Source organism: Tenebrio molitor, chromosome 4, assembly GCF_963966145.1.
Source record: "Tenebrio molitor chromosome 4, icTenMoli1.1, whole genome shotgun sequence".
Lineage (NCBI taxonomy): Eukaryota > Metazoa > Arthropoda > Insecta > Coleoptera > Tenebrionidae > Tenebrio > Tenebrio molitor.
Window position 1 is genome coordinate 2,288,179 of NC_091049.1, and position 17,654 is coordinate 2,305,832.

The window sequence follows — 17,654 nt, forward strand, 5'->3', positions numbered from 1 at the left end:
GAAATTGGGAAAAAGCTTACTATGTAACCTGTGTAACTCCGGAGAATAATTGGTTACCTACAAAAATTACTTTACACTGTTAAAAGATTTAAAACGTCTCCTACGCCTACTCTAAATGTATATTTATTTGAAGGCCCGATATATGTACACAATTCGTGATCAAAGTGCGATCAGGCACTTAGGGTGTAATATACTATTCCTATCCCCTTTTTCCATAAATATTTTATTGAAAAACATATTTTTTAAATAGCCCCTAAATAATTCTACTTAGGGTATTAGAAACATTCGAAAGTTACCAACGCGTTTCTTGCTTTAACTTTGATCTAATCAATCTATCGTCACTTTCAAATTTCGTAATCATTTCAATGTCAGCGGAAACCGAAAACTATTACGTATTTATAAATAGGATAGATTTTATTTATTTATACGAAAGATTATATTTTTAACTGATGCTACATTAACAGATAACATTTTTTTAATTATAAAATTGGGAAAAAAGTTGTCCAAAATCGCATAACATTTTTAGGCCTTCCTGTATTTTTATTTTTATTTATTTTAATTTGTGGAGGACTCTTTTTTATCAAAAATCTGAAAAACAAGAAACAACAAAATTCTAACATTTGAACTGTCAATAAAGTTCTAAATAAATATGTACAAACAAGTAGTATTTAGGTTTGGCCAATTTATTTGTTATTTTTTATCAGTACATTAAATTATATCTCTGTGACAACACTTAGGAGTGCGAAGCGCGTTCGAAATGAGTTTTCTGAGTGATTTTTCACGTCATCTCCGAAAACTACCCCCAAAGTAAGTTTTTTTATTTCCCAAAATTAAAAAAAAAAACTGGCCAAACCAGCATAAAACAATCAAGACGAAAGAAATCTTGGAAGTTTGCCATTGTTTGTCTTTGCTATTCACTGTTTTAATTAATTTTTCAAAAAGTTTTTGACTGTCAACATGACCCCACTTTCGCAATCCCTCTGTAGATTGTGGATCTCCACGGACGGACACACCTGCCGAAACAGCCGACGTCCAGAACACGCACAAACCTTTTTGTCCTGTCGTGCATCGCCAAAAGTGCAAAACTAGCCAACCGCGAAATTCCCAAAACTGCATCAACACCGCTAATGGTCCGTAACAAATGCATCGGCAGATTTTCGCGATTGCTTCAATCCATGGGAATCGACAGCACCGAAGCGCGTTTTGAAAGCATACAATTATACAGGATAAAACTGAAATTCTCTTATCGGTTATGTTTGTTAATCTAGTCATTCGAAAAATGTACCGTCAAGGTTAGTCGTTTCCGGAGAAACCGAAAACTGTCTGATGTGGTCCCGGCTTAATTTACACTGTCGCCAGTGCGGGGGATGTTTCGTGGCGGGAGTACGCACCCCAAGAATGATCCAAGAATAATCGATTACGAAATCGGTGGCAAAGGCGACCTTGATCCGTGCCCCCCGGCAGTTTTTTTTCTTTTTCTCTTGTTCAATTTAACATTTTGTTGTTCGGCGAGATTAAGCGGCCATATTTTATCCGTCGCCGCGTTCACGACACCAATGTGGTTGTAGACAACGTAATTAATGTTGTCATTAGTATTCGGTCTTTTGTTTATTGTTTCATTCAACTCTCGAATTTTTATTGCACGTTCCACCCGAAACGCGCTTCTTTTACAACAAATTTAATGTCGCCGATGGGGGTGGCGAAACATTGAAAAGTCGGTAAAAATAAAGGGTTTTGCTCCCTCGAGTTGCAGTCGCGGCATCGCGTTCTAAAATTGACTTTTGAACCTGCATCGTGACTTGTCCGGGGGTAAATAATAAATGGACCGTTCGTGGGGGATGATCCAGAAATAACTGACGAAGAGTAAAACCCAACCGGTATTGTTTGAATTTTTAACGTTCTCCTTGCATCGCTCATTTCGGTCTTTGCACAGCGTATACAGTGCGGCCCAAAAAATCCTCCCACTTCCCTGACAGCACCTCGCCCCCGCGAGCAATTTGTTCCAATCGTGTTTTTTCCGTTCTTTTATTCTATTATTTGAATTTTTAACGTTGTCCCTGTATTGCATGTTTCAGTCTTTGCACCGCATACACAGTGCGGCGTAAAAAATCCTCCGAGTCATCTCATCGCACCTCGCCCCCGCGAGTGCTTTCCCGGTATCGGTGGTCCGATCGTTTTTCGTTTTGTTGTTTTTTGTTTTATTTCTTTTGTTTTTTCGTGACCTGGACGCCATTAAAGTTTTACGACGCCGTCCCGAAATGTCAAATTTCGTGTCCGCGATGAGCAATCGATGATGTCAGTCTTCGGTAAAGCGAAAACGCGAACGAAGAGTCGCGAATTTTTTCGATGCTTTCGCGAAGCAAATGAATTTTAAATAGGCGACGGACAAGGTTAACACAGCCTGGAAGCAATTTTCAGACAGGACAATGTTCAATTCAGGACGGAAAAAAGATATGAGTTTTTAATGGACGAAAACAAAATTAGCGATGCGGTTTTTGCGCCGGTACGAAGAGTACAATTGATGGCGGGGCAGGGGTGGCTCTAAAAAAATATTTTCCTTTTCGTTTCGCTTTTCTTACTCCAGGTTTTTCCGTGACGTACTACAACTTGGTGATAAATTAGGTTATGGTTTTATCATTGCGTCATAAAGGGTGTTTTTTTTTAAATGTGGCGTCGAAGTTGGCGTTGAAGAGTCGTCAGTCTCCAGACTAAAAACACAAACAACGCAAAAAGTGAGGTTAGATTTAAACAGCTGATCCGTGGTGCGTTCACAATCGACTCTTCAACGCCTGCTTCGATGAGAAATTTAAATGAACACCCGATATAAATTACGAGGTTTGGAAAATGCGCTGAAGGAAAAGAAGTTTTACAAATGGTACTGTCAAAGCTCTTTTGATAATTAGAAAATTTGATGTACATGCGCTTACTTTTTTGTTACTTTCAAGATACCAACAATAAGTACTGCAGTCATTCTTGTGGATACTTAAAAAGTGGTTTCTGAAATAAGAAAAAATAAAAATAATAAAGAGTAAACAATTTTTTGCGTCTTTTAGCTTTGACTTTTCAAATTCTCATTGTGTGACCCCTGTTTCTTTTCTCTTATTTGTTCCACAAGTCTTTGTTTTTTAACATTATTTCTTCGCATTCAATTTTCCTAACACGTTTCAAACTCCTCGGAGCCATTTCCCACTCATCCTTTTCCTCTTCCATCGACACCCCTTTCTCTACCGACACACCTTTGCTCGCATCTTTCCAAATTTTCCATTTCCATCGGAACCCGCATCCTTTCTCCTTTTTATTCTTCGCCTCATCATGGAGCGTACCAAACACGACCGGATCCTCCGCACGACAAGATTTTTTCTATCAAAACCCGTCAGCGAAATAATCGCCCGACTATCACACGCGCCCGCATTTTTCCCACTTCCGACGCCACTTCTCGGGACCACCTCGCGCCGAAACAAAGACATTTTCACTAATCTGTAAATCCTCATCTGATGTCCATGGGGCGTACTTCCTACAGACGTGTGACGCCGGCTTAACCACGCGACACAAGCGATAATAAAGCGACGTTGCCGGCTCTCCAATTATCGTAATTCGTGCAGTTTTTTTTTGGGCAAGTTTTGAAAGTACGTTTTGTTCTCGACTTCCAATTATTCCCATTTGGGAATTTTAATACTAGATAGAGGTCGACTATTATTATTGTTATTATTCTTGTAAGTGTGCGCTCCTAATGACATTTTAATGATATTCCTCTGCCGCGTCATTTTTAATGTAATTATGAAGGGTCACGTGTTGTCCGTTATTATGCCGTCCAGACAAGATGGCGTTCGGTCGTCCCGTTGCTGCATCAAGTCGGCCGCGCGTTCTTCTTTTTTTTTATCGATAGGAGGCGACGCGATTTACCTCCTTATTTCGGTGTTAACCTCGCTTCCGGTCAAGATATGTGTTATAATTGATGCACTTTCTTCGTCGAGGACGTGCACCTTTACGGTTGCCGTCCCTCTCTCTCACGCCCGCGTAACGGTCTCGCTTTTTTTTTTTGACAGTTATGCACGGCCGCCTCGACCAAGGGGCGACACCCGGTATACCACGGTTCATACGATAAACAAGTGACTGTCGTTCGGCGAACAAAGGTCGGTTTGAGCGTCGGTTCCGAAGGCTGTCCTTGAAAAGTCCAAGTGAGTTTTCCCGATGGCCCCAAGTGCCCGGAAGTATTGATTGTTTCGGCTCCGGGTCCGCAGCGGGCGGTTCCGGAAAGACCGAAATTCGAGCGCCGCCTCTGTTTACGAAAAACATATTTTCCAAAGTTAAAAATAAGAAGCGGGACGAAGGTCGATCGAAAATAGACGGGTTGGCAGATGGGCCGCGAACAAAATAGAAAATATACTCCCAAAAATACATAGTTCCAGTGGCGTCGTAACACGGTGCAGGGGTACTCACGGATTCGGCGGACGCCGCTGGCAAAATTGCGAAAAAGTGAACGTCGGGGGGAGGGGGGTAATAGATCGTGGTGAACGGTCGCAACAGCCAGAAGCAACGATCTGGACCGAATTGCTTCGAGCACCGAACAGCAATGCGATGTCAGCGCAAACGTCTCCACGAAAATCCCAAGCAGACTGGGAAAGACGATCGTCGTTTGTCTCGTTCTAGGCGTGGTGGGGCGGTAACGCCCACCGGAGCCTTCCTGCCCTCCCGAACCAAAACATGGGGCGAGCTTCCTGGTCGGCGGCCAGAGAGGGCGCTCCGAAATCGCGACGGCAATTGTTACGCGGAGACCTCCCGGCCGTTATTTATCGCGTCGATATGAGTAATGATAGTGTTCCGAATTTTTGTTTTGGGCTCCGTCCGGATTCGATTGTCTCCACCGCCCCACCCTCGCAGGGTAGCGATGGCCGCTCGGCTCGTCCAATCGGGAGAGCCGTCGGGTCACGTGGCTCGCCGGGACCGCCCCCATCGCCCGGCCATCCGCGGTCGGGGTCATTGCTTCGTGCGATCTCACACGGAGATTAGCTCCGGCCGCGGCCAAGGAGAATTTCAATTTTTTTTTTCTGCCGGGTTGTCGCGCTGCACGCCACCAGATTCGGGACCGCGCGGTTGGCAGCGCCGGACCTACCTGCTATTTATAGTAAATTGAACGTCACGATCGTAATTTGGCGGATTGTTCACGTGAACGGCGAGTGGATTTATTGTTTGTATGAATCGGGGGGCACGGGGTTATCGAGGCCAGACGCAGATATAATGGACGTGTTTCTTTTTTTCTCTCGCTTCGTTTTTTGTTTTTTCGTTGCGGGTTTGATCGATCGGCGAGGTTCTTCCGCGTGACTCACCTGTCGGAGGTGGCGCGAGATGGCGTCGCCGCTCGACAATAAAAATGTGCACTTAATGGGTAAACAGAGAGTTACGAAACCGGAGACGGTTATCTCAGGCGATGCCGACGTTACAAGGTCAACGGATCTGGGTCGATTTCGGTTCTAGGTGACGTAGGAGGGATCACCGTAGATTTTTTTTACTGTTCGGTACGGTCACAGTCATCTAGGGACTTTTGCGGAAATCCACCATCCTAGGGATTTTTTTTTAATTGACGTACGCATCAAAACAAAAATCTGTCAAAACATTTTTTGACGTCATGTTCGTAATAAAACAATTTGCATTTCCCGACTACCACGATTAAAAACATACGAGTATGTCGGAAATGTTATCGAAATGTCATCACGTGACGTTTCACTTATGAGCGTTTACATTCTGGAATTTCTGGATTCACAGTCGGAAAACTAATACATATCTGTTCCAAGGAATTTCATATATTTTCCAGGAATCTGAACGTAATTTCAATGCTAACACTGCAATTGTTAATTGTGCTCGTCACGAGTACAGTGTGTTCGATAAAAAATATCCCAGAAGTGAATTTGGAAATTACGTGAACAAAAGATGCGAGATGTTTAATCTGAATCTAGTCCTTGGGTACATACTTACGAAAACAACACAATTTATAAATCAAATTTGACAGTTGATCTCGATTTCATTAAAAAAAAATATATCTAATTGAAAATGTCGCCATGAAGTGACGACACTTCGGTGATTCACTTTGAAAATTATCACGATTGTAACCAGCGTTAAAAAAGATTTGTGGTCACGTGTCTCAAGTCGTCATTTTAATGGTATTTTTTGACATTAGCTTAACGCACATAACCTCATTTCGTTTGCCATTTTAATGTCGGTTACTTCTAAAAGGAACTGTTCGTTTTTTCGCCGAATAAGTGACAGTTTGACAGCTACACCGTCAGGTGACGGAGACGAGAGCAGAGTGGTCACTTGACCACAAGCTTTTTTTGAACGCACGTTGCAAATTGAATTTTAAGAGGATCACGGTCAGGTGTGACAGATGGATTGGTTCACGGTTTTGCCGTCGGCGCTGCGCTGTCAAGATGACAGGGGAGTCGCACGGAACGTGTTTCAAAACTGTTTATTAATTGCTTAGGAAAGTGGAGAGCAAGTTGTGTAATTTGTGAAAGGCACCATCTTGTGGGTGGACACGGGAATGGAAAAATGTTCAAAGCGCCAACGGCTAAACCAGGAACTAGTCGAATTTAAGGAATTACGACTGCGACTGTACCGTGCTAGAATCTTATTTTAATTTTAAGTCAAGGCTTTGAATTTATTAAATTTGAATGTAAAAAAAATCAACCTTTTATGATGTTTTTTATACTTTTTATACAAGATGTATAGAGTGTTTCATTTAATTGTGGGGCTAAAATGTTACCAAATGGTGTATATTTATGCTCCTTTAAACAAAAAAATTATCAATCCGAAAGCTTCAAGAACCCTAGTTTTTAATAGTATTGGTGATTCAAAATGATTGTGGCCAAGTATGGCAACTATGTACGAAAATTTATGTGGCAACTGTGTGAATGGGGTAGAGTTGACATTTGTATGACTTTTCATAAGCGTGCATTTGATTTTTTCAATTCCATTTCATATTGATTTGACAACTTACAAAATTGCGCGACTATGAACTGTCAAGGAAATGTCAACTCTACCCTACCCACACAGTTGCCACGTAAATTTTCGTACATAGTTGCCATACTTGGCCACAATCATTTTGAATCACCCAATATGTATTTATTGTTGTCTCTGTTTGTTTTCTGACTTTTTTTTTAATTACAGATAAAAGAAATGTTATCTATTTTTAGTTGAATGTAATTTATAAAACTGATAATATTTGATTTACGAGTAAATTTAATCAATGTATAGTATTGTAAAATAAAAGTAAACAAAGCTGTTGTGTAGTAACTGAAAAGATTATTATTTATAATATACCCAGTGAATGGTGAACTTTGGTTCGAGTTTAGCATCTTTTAAACATTAAAAATTCATATGAAAAATTAACATTTTTTTAAATGCAAATTGTGAACGACCTCGTGACGGTATCAGTATTTTTTATTATTATCATTTTGTTTCTATTATTTTCCAAATTTAGAATAATATTATTATGTATTACTTATTATTAATACCAATGTCGAAAACCTAATAAAGATTTTTTCCATGTGGGTGTATCTTTTTTCAAAATTACTCTTTGATTTTTGGATATCACAATGAACTTAGAAGATAAAGAAGATTCCGTCAAGAACGCTTAATAACATAATAATTGAAATATCGAGTCTTCATTTAAATTTATCCTCAAAGAAGGCGTTGTAGAATCGATTGTGAACGCACCACGGATCATCTGTTTGAATCTAACCTCACTTTTTGCGTTGTTTGTGTTTTTCATATACATAACTATAAACTTTATAATTATATGGTGTTTTTACTCTGCAGACTGACGAGTGGTGCGTTCACAATCGATTCTTCAAGGCCAACTTTAGAGATAAATTTAAATGAACACTCGATACTAATTTCCTCTACAACACTGCAATTGCTAAATTACTCTTTACGTAGAGATTGCTAAATTTTAAATTAGTTTTTTTTTTTTAGGTGTCAATCTTACAATAACGTCTGTAAGCTTTACTAATTTGTGAATTAATTTAGCCGTTTAATTAAATCGCCAAACTTGGCCTCCTTCTAATTAACAATAGTTGCACAAACAGTAAACTTAGATTTTTGTACTAGATACGTCGTTCCAGAATTACAACAAACCGAGTGATTCAGCACCAATTAAAAATCACTGTTCGGTCCATTGTTAAATTACCATAACCGAATCAACTTACAATGAACGTTCTTTTTGCATTTGTTTTGTAAACCGGTGTTAAACCAACTGGACTCATTGAATTTCAAATCTGACGCGTCACACCTGAAATTACCATCAGTTCCTGTCGGAATATTTCTCCATCAGCAGGAATTTTTCGAATCGCCAAGTGCCACCGAATGACAGTTACGGCGGCCATTAAAACTCTAACGGTAATCCCGCCGAGACGTTAAACACCGAACTAATTAGCATTTTTCGCCGACAGCTTATCAGAATCGAGCAGGTTTCTCCATCTTCCGGCGGCGCTCAACGAGAAAAAGAAAAAAAAAACAATTACGAGATGATGCAACACATTTTGTGCTGATTTTAAAGATGGCGCTCTTGGGGGATTTTCAGTTTTGAAAAAATTACAAACGCGAGAAGTCATTTTGGTTGGTACGCTCGTCATTTCTATCAAATGCGAAACTTTTTGGTTATTTTCGTTCTTGGCGTGTATAATTTGACAGCTGACGGAAACAAAAGCATTTGACAGTAGATATTTTGGAACGCACTTGATTTGTTCGGGGTGTTATTTTTTGGACACTCTGTATTGCTGTGTTGGGGGTTTGGAGTGGTTCGAGTGTGAGCATCGATCGGTCGTAAAGGTTCTTTACCTCTTTTCCAGACCGAACCACAGCCAAGCCGCGACGGATATCTACAAGCCCTCGAGGTCGCCACTGTCGACAGCAGCCCGCTATCCGTACCCCGCATCTCCGCAACTGCCCCAAGCCCAGCCGACCATCAGCCAAGTGCAGGTGTCGGCGCAGAGATACCCGCCAGGAACGGCCGTCTACACCGGGAGCTACCGCGATTACCGCCCCCAGAGGATATCCCTGCTGCATCCCGAATATGCGAGCGGGCGGAGAGACGCCCTGCCGGGAGGGGCGGGCGTCGTCCACCTGGACAGCGTCTCGCAGGGCCAACAGCCCATCAAGAAGATCAGGTTGCAAGAGCACAGGGACATCCAGCCCCTGAGGATAGACACGAGAGTAATGCAGCGTGCGACGGTCGAGGCGGAAGCGGATTAAACCGATGTGTTTCAGGAGCAACCCGGCACCTACAACCCCCAAGTGGAGGCGATATCGCCCACCCTTCCCGACCACCTCCAGCAGGAAGAGCAGACGTTCCGCACGACTAAAGACGAGCTGATCCAGCAGATCGGCAAGGTGGACCGCGAGATCGCCAAAGCGGAGTCGCAGATCACCATCCTGAAGAAGAAGGAGAAGGAACTGGAGGAGATTGCAAACAAACCGTCCGTCAAATCCGAAGTCGAAGAGGATGCCCAACCGAAGCACCAGAGTCTGCCGCAGAAGATCTACGCCGAGAACAGGAAGAAGGCGCAGAACGCGCACGCCAAGCTAGACTCGCTGGGGCCCAAGGTGGAGTGGCCGCTCTACAACCAGCCGAGCGACACGGCCGTCTACCACGAGAACAAGAGGAAACATCTCGCCTTCAAGAGCAGGCTGTTGGAGTACTTCAAGAAGAGGCACGCGGAGAAGAGCGCCAGGAACGCCTACCTCACCGAGACCTACAGCAAGCTGATGCAAGAGTGGGTCAGGAAGGTTGACAAGATCGAAAGCAGCACGAAAAGGAAGGCGAAGGAGGCGAAGAACAGGGAGTTCTTCGAAAAGGTGTTCCCGGAGCTGCGGAAACAACGCGAAGATAAAGAGAGGTGAATGGAGTGATTTTTGACAGTTGACATTTCACGTCGACAATTTCTTGACACGAAATAATAATGATTGTCGACTGGAATTTCAACAAATTTGTTATAATTGTCATTGTTTTGTTTGTTGTAAGTTTCAGTGATACTAATTGAGATAAGTTTTAGGTTTAATCGAGTGGGGGCCCGGGTTAAATCGGAGGCCGACATGGAGGAGATCATGGACAACCTCCAGGAACAAGCTTTAGAGGACAAGAAGATGAGGAGTTACGCTGTGATTCCTCCCATTCTCCTCGACGCAAAAGAGAGGAGAATAACCTACCACGACAACAACGGGTTCATCGACGACATGGAACTGGTGTACAAGAGTCGACAGTTCCTCAACATATGGACGCCCAGTGAGAAAGAAATCTTCAAAGAGAAATACCTTCAGCATCCGAAGAATTTCGGTGTAATAGCGTCGTTCATCGAACGAAAATCCGTTTCTGACTGTGTTCAATATTATTATCTAAGCAAAAAGACGGAGAACTACAAACAGCTACTGAGGAAGTCTAGACAGAGGACGAGATCCTCCAGGAACAACACCCAGAAGGTCAACAGCAGCGCCAACACCTCCGTCGTGGACATTCTGACGCCTGGTCAGCATCATTAGCTTTGTCAATAAACGTGTCACGAGCTAATTTAGGTTGTTTTCTAGGGGTGACGACGCGACTCCAGCGGGAGCAGCAGCAGCAACGGACGGTGGTGCAGCAGACGCGCGACACCCCCGCCGAGTCGTCGACGGCGCCCGCCCCCGCCTCCGTCCCGACGTCGACCGCGACGACGACCACCACCTCGGCGGGCTCGACGCCGCCGTCCGCCAGTCCACCGACGGCGAGCGCGACGTCGACGACGACCTCGACGGCGCCGCCGTCGACCGCCACCACCACCACGACGACGACGACGTCGGTCGCGACGACGGTGATCACGAGCAGCGGAGGACCGGTCATGTCGACGGCGGCGTCGGTGGTGACGTCGAGTGCGGGCAGTGTCCAACCGACGTCCCCCAAACCCGCGGACAACGCCACCACGGAAACCAAGACCAGTTTCAGTGATTTTAATTCGTTCGAGGACTACAGGAGTCAAGCGGGAAAGTTTTTTGGGGACGACGCCAAGGGGGACGGTAGCGCGACGGCCGCCGACGCGGCCCACGACGGCGTCGTCGTAACGGTAAAGAAGGAGAACGAGCCGTCTGTCCAAGAAGTCGCCAGGTAAAGGAATCGGCACAATTAAAACGACTAAAACGACCGTTGACAGGTCGTTTGACAGTTAAATGACTGCACGTTTGATGTTTATTCCAATTCGTGGCTTAAATGTTGGTAGAAGATATTTTCATATTTGATGGCGGAAACAAAAGAGTGAGAAATGTCACAAATTTATATTGTCAGTGTCAAATTTCTCAAAGACGTTCGTGATTTCGACAGAAATGCAGCAAATTGGCAATATGAAAGTTATTCATCGTCGAACCAGAGACAACATTTGTAATACGTTTGATTGTATGAGAATAACTTTTCCTTTTGAACCACTACAAAAATTGGTTCCCTTAGAATTTATTTTTTCAATCTATTTAGCGAAAATTTAAATTTACCTAGACATTCCTTTTTACGGCGTTTATGAGAAATTTGACACTGACAATACATTTTTGTGACATTTCTCAGTCTTTTGTTTCCGCCACCAAATATGAAAATACCTCTACTGCTTCAGTATACACCGTGACCTTGACAGCAAGTTACAAGCGAAGCGTTTTCGTGAAGAGCAATTTAATGTTTTTCATTACGCATTACGTATTCATTTAGCATTTACGTTCGAGTAAAATTTCGTAAATACTGATGCAGTGATGCCATCTCGAGAATGTGTCAAAATTGCGAGTTTGCGAGTGGAAACATATTTTATGCTTGTTTTCATTTCTTTTGTGAGTTAATCTAGTGCGTAAGGATGGTAATTTAAATACAAGGACGAAAAGAAAACGGATAGGTTAATTTTCAGTTGCAGTTTCCTGTAATTTCTGCACAATTTAGTGTCGGTAGTCGTTGGTAGATGGCGCGGCGGTGAATTTTCCAAACATTTCCCTTCCATTTTCGCAATTGAATTCCGCCGCCCACGGAAGAACCACGAACAAACAAACATTCAACGTACTCGTCGCAGATATTTTTCCCGATATCGTCGAAATTAGCATTTCATTTGTTCGCGGAGCATCCCCGGCTCGATCCACCCTCACTGTTTTCCGGCATCGCGATTCCGTCCCAAAGTCAATTAAAACTCGTCAATTTACAAAATTGATATGTAAGTTTGTTCGATAATTGTGCAGTCAGCAGTAATACCAACTCCCCGGGGGCAAAGAATCACTCCCCTAGATTGTAATGCAAATCGTGTTTGTCAGAGAAGCAAACCGGATTCCAATCAGAGATATTACTCTCTCTTCCGACAACGAGCGACGAAAATCCAGCAGAATTTATTTTAATATGCATTTTTCACGCCGGAGATGTCATCACCGGTTGTTTGTCTTGTCGGTTGGTAGTGTTGTCTACTTGAAAGATCGCAATGACAGTTTGACAGTTGGTTTTATTATGATTTTGTTTCGCAGCGGAGATCAAAGCATGACGTCTACCACGCCGTCGGCCACCATCGCCGAGACCAAGAAGAAGAAAGAGAGGAGAAAAGACAAAGAGAACGCCAACGTGGAGACGAGCGACGAAGAAGCGGCCGAAATGCCAGGTTGGTACCGCTGACACTCTCAAAGTCTAAACAATTTTTATTACACCGTTGGTAATACATTAAATGATATGTTATCTGATGAATGTGTGCGGGGCCGGAGAGAGAACAATTCCATTTTTGAGCATTTGAGCAATTCACACGTCGCTGTTGACAGCCTCGACGTCTATGGCGCTGCCGCTGTCGCTGTTGTTCTCCGGTACCATCTCGTTGTTCTTGTTGTTGTTGTCGGCCATCTCCTCCGCGTGGCACATCTTCCTGTGCTTGTGGACGAAATAGTAGCTGGGGAATTTCGAGCCGCAAGTCTTGCACGGGTAGTACTGCACGTTCATGTCGAGCAGCTTCACCTCCCTCTTGTTCTCTTTGGGGGCGGCGGTGGCGCTCTTCGCGTCCAGACTGACCGGATTCAGGTGTCTGCGGGCGTGCTTCTGGTAGCAGTACTGCGACTTGAACGTGTGGTTGCAGTACAAACAAGTGAACATCTCGCTGTTGCCCCCCTGGTTCTCGTCGCTCATCTGCTGCCCCCTTATGCTCTCGTTCATCACCTTGTTCATCGCCGCGTTCTTGTTCACCTCCTGCATCTCGTACACGTTCTCGCTGTGCTGCTGCTGTCCGTAGTTCTTGTTGACGACGCGGTGGAACCGCACCGGGCCGTCGCAGCAGGCTATGTCGATGATCACCTTGTCGGCCGTCCCCTCGCCGCTCCTCTTCTTCGTCTTGTTCTTCTCGGGCTTGCTGTGGGGCTTGTCTTGCACCGCCGCCTCGTCCTTCGAAGTCGACGGTCGACTCTTCTCCTTGTCGCCGCCGGCGTTGACCGCCTTGAAGGGGGTCGCTTCGGATTTCTGCAGGTGGGAGAAGGCAGGAGCGTAGATCTGTTGCGTGGGGGGCGCGGCCTTGCGGCTCGCGATCGGCTTGATGATCGAGGGGCGGCTGTCGACGGACGGCTGGCTCTGCAGCAGGAACGAGCGGCAGATCTCGAGGGCGCGGGGCATGTGCAGGATGTGGGTGGCGAGCAAAATGTTGTAGATGTTGGTCAGGTTCAGATCTAGATAGCCGGTGTACATGAACGTCAGCAGGGACGAGAACTCGTCCACATTCACGTTGGGGACGGCGATGGGGGCGGGACCTGAAAACAAACCAGATAAGGTACCACTACACATTCGGTACGGAAATCATCCGAATTCGGACGGAGATTATGACGCATCCGCGAATTTACCGGCCTGAATGCTGTGCATGTTTTTTTCCAAAAAGTACACAGGGCATCCGGCATTTCAAGAAAATCGACGTTGCGTCCTTATCGATTTTGAAAGTCGTAATAGACACCGATGTTGATATAATTTGGCCGTATTTACAGTGATCCTTCCAGGTAAATTGTATTAATTACCAAATTATTTAAATTACGTTCGATTTTACGTTAAGAGTCCATTTATTTTGATTAATTAAATTGCTAAATTAATGCTCCCCCAAATGGAAATAAATTATAATCCACTTTAAGAAAAAGAGACGGAAGAAATAATAATAATAGTGATAAGAAATAATTGAATTTTACGAAGCTTTGGCGATGTAATAGAAAGAGAAATGTTTCACTAGAAAAAACATAATGATATAATAAATTGTAATAAAATAAAAAATAAGTAAATAATAGGACCCCGTTTGCCTAAATTCCAAGTGATGACAAGTTCGATGCTTCTACGCTTTAATTATTTTGGTATATTAATTAGTTAAATTAAAATTATGATTATCACCTAATAAAAAGTTAAAATGCTTTATATTGTAATTATTGAAATTAATTAAACTTATAATAATTAATGATCCTATAATTTTGCATTTAAATTTTGCCTAATTATTAATTTATTAATGTCCGGCCATTTTCTATTTAAAAACGTGACATCTGTCAACGAGAAAAGCGCATTGCAAACCTGTCGCAAGCTGGTCTAGTTACATTGTTTTTTTAATGTTGGTACGAGAGACATTTTAATTAATGGAACACAATTTCAAAATCGCTCTTCCACACACCTTTAGTTATTTCCTAACATAATTTAGGTCATACAAAATAATCCGACAAAATCTTCCTCGCGCAAATATTTTGTTGTATTTTTGAAAATTTGCCCACAGTAGCAGGAACTACAGTGTGAACCATAAAATATAATTCGGTATTTTTGTCGAGCTTAAAAAGTTTATGTGAAATATTTTTTGTAAAGCCACCATCTAGTTAGTGCTTTCGGCTTGATAAAGTTGGCAGCTTCGATTTTTGCCCGTCTGGATTTGTCCTCAAAACACGACTTGCACCGTTGAATTTTGCAAAATATACACCGAGTGGACAGAAGGTAATGACCCCCCTGTATATGAATCAAGAGAATAAGTGGTTGGATTTTGATTTTGGATTAAATCGAAAATATGTATACAGTGTTGTTTTTTTTTTTTTCTTTTTTTGGTGTTGGTGTTTTTTCCCGGGATGGGGGCTTAATTACCTGCGTGGTTGATGAGGGCAGCCTTGAAGAAGCCGCTATGGGCCGAGAGCACGGCCCTGTGCGCCGAGAACTGCGTCATCCCGGGGCCCACCTGGAGGGTGACGTCGGGGGCGCCGGCGGCGTGTGCCGGTGCGGTCAAGTTGAGGGGCGCCGGTGGCAGGGCCGGGATGGGACAGGGCCCCAGCGAGAGCCAGGCCCGGTAGAGCGAGTACATCTCACGAGGGCCGACGCTCCATCGGTCGAAAACAAGAAGTAGCGATACTCGAAATATCTCTTGCGCGGTGCCCCTCGTGGCGATGTTGTCACAATCGAAGATCACGCAACACTGACAGATATCTTCATCAAATGTCAGTGCTTTATAACCATAATTCAAAATATTACCCTCTCTATTGGCGGCGAGAGGGTGGGGGCCGGCCGCCACACTCGTACTCTCTTCTACCCCTTTTCATTCTTTGCGCATCAACCCGGAGATCGCATCTATAATCGCGTATAATTGTTTCGCTTTGTTTGAGCGGGGTGGTGGGGGGTGATTAGGGTGATAACTTGAGGAATTTTTTCGACGACGTCGCGTGGCGGCGAGGTTTCGCGCCCCGCTCCGCCTCCGGGGGGCGGCCTGCCCCATTGGCGGATCGCTTCAGACGTTATTAATTTATTCGTTAAATACACTTAATTATGAGTGGAACGCACGCGCCCTGCCCGCCATTTTAATCAGAAGAATCGTCGTTAATTGAATGATTACCAATTAATTGGGATCCCGCTAAAAATTGCAAGCTTCGCTGCTTCCTCCGCAAAAGGTGGCCGAAAAAAAACCGGGCGCTTAATTAAGGACAGGGTTGTACCGGTGTCGGTGGCGGTTTTCTTTTGCCCCGTGACGTCACAAATAGGAAAATCGCATGCACGCCGATCGATTAGGAGTCGCGTTTTCTCAATCGTCCAGTCCCCGGCATCAATTATTCAAAGGAAAATAACATTATTGGCCCCCGATACCGATCAACAATTTCATTATTGCTTCTATTACGTTATTACCGCGTATTAATTTCGGTATTTTTCGATTAAAACCAATTAGAACGATGGCCGCACCGCGTACAAACAACACACAACACACGAAAAAACGAAAAACGTTTCGGTTATTAACTTAAAACGTGTACAATTTCGTTTTGAATTATTTATCGTCCGAGGAGCGATCAATTTTCGGTACGGGACATTGTTTAATTAATCACGTTCGACTGTTCCGATTTCGGGGCGATTTCGAGGGGGCCCCACTAATGAAATAAAGTAGTCGGCAAACAGCGCCAGTTCATTTGGAAAAAGTAGCTGTAGGCATTTCATCTCGAAAGATAAACTCGCGACGCGCACATACACAAGCGACGTCTCTGAAATAATGTTGGGGAGGTAGATTAATATTGGAGTTGGACAAATAAAGACGATATCAAAAATTTAATTAGGCGTTCCTGCGGTCGTTTTGGGGCCGCCAGGGAAGGGTTGCGGATTGATCAAGCGGAAGAGGTCGGAGTGCGGCGATTTGAAATTTTTTTTTTTGGGGCGTTGTGCGGAGGCTGATGTTGATTTTTCTCTGGTAATTTATGCAAAACGAGCGGCTGAATGTTATTTTATTTTCTGTTTAGAGACGACGGAGGGTTGGCAGAAGTGAGGTTATGTTCACATTTCTGACTCAATTACCGACGGTTTAATTTGCGTTCGTTAAGATGTTACCACCGCTTTGGGCGCGGAACGGCAATTTTTTACGTTTGTTGCGTCCAGTCTTCGAAAATTTATCGTTTTCCGACATTTTCTTACCGTTACCGACGAGGAAAGTCCGTTGAACATAAAGAATGACCATAGACAAGAAGATGTCACAGAACACAAACCTTGTGATGTGACAGATAAACATTATTCTAATCATATCATAGATGCCGAACAAAAAACGGAATCTGGTTTCTTTGCGTTTGTAACTCGAGTAAAGTGTTTCTTACTCTTTTTTTTGTTCTGATCGTTACGACACGCTTCTACATCATCTGTTTTAGTCGAGTCATCATTTTTGACGGAATATTGTGAATTATGTAAAATATTAATTTTGGAATTTTTTTCTAAATTATTCTACATATAGGGCCCAACTAATAATCTGGCAGCTATTATTGACCTGACCTGACCCACATATCAATATATACGCCGTTCACATTGGATTGAGTATAAAGTCTAAAGTATGCAGTATAGATTAGCGTAGGGACTATTTTCCCGTCGTTGATTGGCCAAAATGAGAGAAAAGTTTACATCAAGGCAATGCTCGATTTTTGATAACTACTGTTAAATTTCGATATTTCATCAATTTTTTGATTATTAGTGTCAAAATTATCGAGTTTTTGTGTCAAAGGCATCATTAAACTACAATTTTGTTATTAGAAAACCACTACCGTAAATTCCTTTATGACTTTTTTTTGTTAATTTTTTAAATTTAAATTTGCCGCGTTTGCCAGTGTGAAACGTTCTCCATTCGAAGCGACATCTACTGCATTCTTAAATGGAAAAAACTGTAGTATAAACTCCTTTTCAA

The 17,654-nt window shown here is 43.4% G+C and overlaps 2 protein-coding genes across 6 annotated transcripts in view; one reads left to right on the plus strand and one right to left on the minus strand.

The window, feature by feature from the left end:
- The window catches only part of Smr (Smrter), a 45,960-nt gene that overhangs the window by 21,278 nt on the left and 7,028 nt on the right, over positions 1-17,654 (plus strand). For 2 of the 5 annotated variants that reach the window (XM_069045211.1, XM_069045215.1), the window contains exons 2-6: positions 8,847-9,210; positions 9,265-9,893; positions 10,044-10,519; positions 10,567-11,131; positions 12,505-12,635. In XM_069045211.1, the coding sequence (XP_068901312.1) occupies positions 8,847-9,210; positions 9,265-9,893; positions 10,044-10,519; positions 10,567-11,131; positions 12,505-12,635 (2,165 nt within the window). The remainder of the gene's footprint in view (positions 1-8,846; positions 9,211-9,264; positions 9,894-10,043; positions 10,520-10,566; positions 11,132-12,504; positions 12,636-17,654) is intronic. The other 3 variants (XM_069045213.1, XM_069045212.1, XM_069045214.1) reach the window with 3 other exon arrangements.
- LOC138128970 (zinc finger and BTB domain-containing protein 8A.2) lies at positions 12,661-16,942 on the minus strand. Its single transcript, XM_069045224.1, has 2 exons — positions 15,104-16,942; positions 12,661-13,758 (listed from the first exon to the last, which is right to left on the minus strand). Exons 1-2 carry the CDS (start codon positions 15,315-15,317, stop codon positions 12,770-12,772), a joined length of 1,203 nt encoding a protein of 400 aa, XP_068901325.1. The 5' UTR covers positions 15,318-16,942; the 3' UTR covers positions 12,661-12,769.